This window comes from Acanthisitta chloris, unplaced genomic scaffold, assembly GCF_000695815.1.
Source record: "Acanthisitta chloris isolate BGI_N310 unplaced genomic scaffold, ASM69581v1 scaffold29691, whole genome shotgun sequence".
Classification (NCBI taxonomy): Eukaryota; Metazoa; Chordata; class Aves; order Passeriformes; family Acanthisittidae; genus Acanthisitta; species Acanthisitta chloris.
Genome location: NW_008654824.1, coordinates 51,607 through 56,347, shown reverse-complemented (window position 1 = coordinate 56,347; position 4,741 = coordinate 51,607). Strand labels below are relative to the sequence as shown.

The 4,741-nt window shown below is 55.6% G+C and overlaps 2 protein-coding genes across 2 annotated transcripts in view; both read left to right on the top strand.

The window, feature by feature from the left end:
* Positions 1–2,210: 2,210 nt before the first annotated feature.
* Positions 2,211–3,836, top strand: LOC103810776 (prospero homeobox protein 2-like). The gene has a single exon (XM_009083694.1). It carries the CDS (start codon positions 2,211–2,213, stop codon positions 3,834–3,836), a length of 1,626 nt encoding a protein of 541 aa, XP_009081942.1.
* Positions 3,837–4,303: 467 nt separating this feature from the next.
* PROX2 (prospero homeobox 2) overlaps positions 4,304–4,741 on the top strand; it is a 1,014-nt gene continuing 576 nt past the window's right edge. Inside the window, exon 1 of the mRNA XM_009083693.1 lies at positions 4,304–4,411. Within this exon, the coding sequence (XP_009081941.1) occupies positions 4,304–4,411 (108 nt within the window). The remainder of the gene's footprint in view (positions 4,412–4,741) is intronic.

Here is a 4,741-nt window from a genome sequence, read left to right as displayed (position 1 = left end):
GCCTGCTGAAGACGGAGGGATGCGGTGGCTGGGGAAGGCTCTGGGGGGATTTGCAGTTCTGGAGAGGCGGCAGGCTGCTCCATGCTTGGCTGCCCCACCGAGGAGCCCATGTGGGGTGACTCCAGTTTTGGAGAGGGCACACTTGCCTTCTCTTTTGAGCATCTTCATTTGGTTCCTTAGTCTTTTTCTTTATGTACGAGGAGTCTCCGCTGCTTTTTAGTGCTCTGGAAGGTGGCACCGATGAAGGCTGATAGGAAGAGTAGGAGCCGAAACACACTGCTAACTCAGCGGGTAAAAAGCTGCATCAGCAGGAGCAGTTTGCTTGGTGCAGCATCTCCTGGTCCTGCAGTGCTGGGGATGTTGTGAGGGGGAGCTGAGGCTACCCACTGTGAGCTGTCATGGCCTGGGACCGCAGGCTCTGCTCCCTCCCTCCAAATCTCCAGCAGAAGGATGGTGGTGCTGGAAACCTTAGGCAAATGGAGGGCTCCTTGCCAGCTATGAGTTGATCTGCTTACAAGGGGTGTATCACCCTGTATTTCTAGAGTTGGGAAGCTTCAGCACAGGGGACAGCTAAGCTCCCTGACTGCTGAACGCAGTGGAGGTGAGAAATTGTAAGCAAGTGCCAAAAGGAGGTGTTTCTGTAACAAGCCAAGTGAGGTAGCAGGACCAGCTGTCTTGTGCCCATGCCACTACAGAAAGGCTTAAGAGTGGATGGAATCTGTGAGTGCAGTATGTTTGCTGTGTGACCGTTGTGTGCAGCTGGCGGGCTAAGAGGTGGCTGCTTGTTACGCTAGGGCAAGGCATGATGCTGAGAGCTGCCAGCACTCTGCCCTTGCACTGGCTGTGGATAAACTGATCAGTTTGAAAGCCCCACAAAAGACTCTGGGGGAAATGAAACCCTAATGGTCAGGAGGGGTGGGGAGACAACACAGAAGAGCAACAAGTGGTGTCTGATAACCCCGGAAATACTCAGTTTGTTGAGACTAGAGCTCTGCAAAAGGTAGAGCTCTCCCAGTAACCTGCCTGGAATACAGGGCTGTTTGAAGAAAGGCAACCTGCTAAAAGCCAGTGAGAAGAAACCCATTTTCTACACTGCCTTGGAGGACTCATCTGTGGAGCAGTCACAAGGGACAGGAGATGGATGGTGTTGAGGTTGATTAGACATTTCATAGCAAAAGAATCTCAGACTTTAAAGGTGTCTGGAAAAGACATAAACTGTCCTAATTCAGTGGTGCAAAGCTACTGCTAATTAATGTGGATGAGGAAGCAGCATCCCACAGGGAGAGTTACTGTGTAATTGCTCGGGATACGAGCTTTTACACCTTCTTTTGCAGAGCTGTCCAAGTGAGGGATGAGTGAAGGGGGATGACAATTGGAGTCAGCATGACAATTTTAAGCCTGGGGCTGCTGGCTCAGTAGTTTGTCTCTTCCCTGATAATCCCCATCCCCATTCCTTTTATTCAGTGTTTTGCCAAGCGCTTAGGAACCACATGCTCTGTTAGCCTGAACATCTTGGTGTGTCCTGCTTGCTGCAGGTCACATCACACTTTCACCCTCGCTGTGCCCCCTTCCTGTTTGTGTCAGCCCAGCCCCCCTGCACTGCCATCCAGCCCCCCAGAACTGCCACCCATCCCTGTGGCCTGGGGGCTCTGCTGGTGGGAGCTGGGTGCCCGAAGAAGCTGGTAGCAAACATGCCTTGGCCTAGCTGCTGTGTGCCCTGAATGCCTTCACCGGGGATGCTGCTGCTGTTCCGTGCTCTGCCAGCACCTGGGAGCACCCAAACCCACCTTTGCCTAGGAGTATGTACCAGAGGGTTCCACCTTCCCTGTGCCTGAGTCCACAAGCCCAGAGGGGAGTTTCCCCAAATGCCTCTAGTGTGGGCACAGCTGTCGGCATGGGACGTTCATATTGCCAGGCACATCCAGGGCACAAACCATGGAAAATATACTCTGGGCATGATGAATGCCTGGCTGGTAGGTGGGAGCTGTGGCAGTACCCAGGGTGTTGCTGCTGTCATGCGACCCCTGACGGCCTTCTCATGGGTTTTGCAGTGCCTGGAGGTTTCTGCCTGGGTCATTCCCCTAGTCTTTGCAGGGGAGCAGGGATGCCATGGAAATCTGGGAGGGAAAAAATCTCTGTCCATGTGCATGGAGAACTGGTGTATGAGGTCCTGTTTCTTGCTCTTTCTCCAGTTTCACACCACTAGCAGGATGAAACATCAAACATCTGAGAAGCCTGCCAGTCTGCCACTGGAAATAATCCCCGACCAGCTGTGGGTCAGCTCTCTGGTGTCCAGGCAGCAAGAAGATAGGATGGATGGCAGGACTGGCTTTGCACAGGACACAGACCATGCCACTTCAGGGCATGGCCAGGGGTTGAAGTCAGAGCCCTGTTTCCAGACTGACTCTCTTTTGCCTTCCCCCAGTGCATACCTGATATCACAGCTCCTCAGCCACCCAATGGTTGGCAGGAGCCTGGATCCCACCATCCTTTTCCCTTCCTCTCAGGCAGTGGCTCTGCCTCAGGACTACGAGTGTGGTGCCTCTCCTGGAGAAGGAGCGCAGGCCCTGGCTTTCCCCAGAACCTGTGCCCTGGCTCCCGTGCCCTGTGCTGGTGACAGGGACCAGCTCTCTGACCAGCACCTACGGGGCCAGCTGTCCAACCGGCACCTACAAGCCAAACGGGCCAGAGTAGAGAGCATCATCCAAGGCATGAGCCTCCCACCAACACCTCAGGCATTTGGCACCAGCCTGGAGGCAGCTTTTAGACATGAGAGGGAGAGGGGTGGTGAGATGTCTCAGGAAAGGAAGAGGAAGCCGAGGGTGCCCCAGCAGGGTGCAGGGGTGGCTGGACAAGCAGCTCCCACGGGGGGCAGCTCCCACACTGAGGGTTGCCAGCAACTGAAGGAGCAGCTCTGCATTTTAGAGCAGCAGCTGAAGCAGCTTCAGGAGAAGTTCTACCAGGTCTGTGACTCTGGGGATGCTGCTCAAACCCAGGAAGTTTCTGAGAAAATGCATCCACTGCCTGCAAAGCCTGGAGACAGACTGGACAAGGACAGTGCCACTGCCATCAGCAACCCATGCAAAGTGCCTCTCTGGAGGAGTGTCCTGGAGGTGCATGGGCCAGAGGAGGAGGACGGAGGTGACACAGGTCTGCCCACAGCAGCGAGGGTTCTCTCGCAGGCACTGAAGCATGAGCTGGCTGGGGTGACGTCCCAGGTGGTGGACTCTGTCCTGAAGACTGTCTGGCCGAAGGCAGCCAGCCACCTCCAGCAGCAGTACTGCAGCCTCCTGGTGCTAGGGCCAGATGCCAAGAGAGAGTATTTTGCTGGTGGAAAATGCAGAAAGCCACTTCCTAAGCCATCTCCCATGAATGCACCTGGGTCACTGGGCTCACCCCAGGCTGAGGGCCTGTCAGGAGCTTTGGGGAAGAGCCCAGGCTCTCATGCTGGTTCCTTCAGTCCAAAGGGGGTCAGAAAATCCTCTCAGATACCCAGCATAGGTTATTCACTGGCCTCAACCACCCCAGTCCAGGACAGCCAACTGCTGAATCAGCTGTTGGGCTATGGCCAGCACAGCCTCTGGGGCAGTGAGTCTTGTGGGAGCCCATCTGCTCTAAGGAGGGGTCCTACAGAGCCCCGCAACTTGCAGTGGGGAACTGTCAAACTGAGGTCATCAGTTGTGAGACAGCAGCAGCAGCATCCCCTGCCCCTGAGCCCTGCCAGCATGGAGAGCCTGGGACTGCTGCCGGCTGGCAGGGATGGCTGTGGTGAGCTGCAGGCTGTGATGGATGGAGCACCCTTAACCTCCACCCATATATCCTTTGGGGGCAGCTAGAGAGATCCCTGGGGGATGTACTCCCCTTGTCCTCTGGAGCCACAACTTGGCACAGCCCCTGCCAGTCTCCCCAGGGTCAAGGTCCCTGCTGCTTCACAGGGGCTAAAAAGGTGTGGGCAGGAAAAGGGTCCTAAGCCATGGAGGGGCTGCTGCTCCTCAGGGTTGGTTAAATGCGAGCCTGCTCTTAGGCCACCCTAGTGGTCCTGTTATCCTATTCTATAAACAAGTATTTCATGGAGATTCCTGTGCCAACCAGCCTGTGAAGCACCATGTGGAGCATCAGCTTCCTCAGGGATGCTGAAGGGAAAAGCCAGTGGCTGCCCAGCCTGGGATGAACCTTCTCTGCCCCACTGCCAGGCCATGGGGAGGGGTTATCATGGACATGTATGTGCATATCAGGGTTGGTGCTCAGGAATATGTCGAGCTGGGGGGCTGCTGCGTGCAGGCTTTCCTTGACCCCAAGGCAGATGCAGGAAGCGCTGACCCCTGGCCACCTGAAAAAGGCCAAGCTGATGTTTTTCTTCACCCGCTACCCAAGCTCCACTTTGCTGAAGACCTACTTCCTCGACGTGCAGGTAAAATGGCAGCACCCGGGGCTGGTGCCAGGCAGGGCTCCCATGTGGTGTGTCACTTAGCCTGTATCACCAGGGAACCATAAGTAAAGGGCTGCTCTTGTATCCCCCTGCCTTGTTGGCAAGAGCCAGGGGACAGCACCCTGTGGCAGACCTGGCTTGCCAGGTCCTTGCTCAGTGCAATTGAGGTTCTGGGATTAAAGCACACCATGACCATGTGTCCCTACAGCAGGGCAGCTGGGATCTGAATCTCAGTGGGAAGAGCTTCCTGAACACCTCCATATCATGGTCCCAGATGGTGCTTTTGCAGCCCTGGGGCAGGGCTGGGTTTGG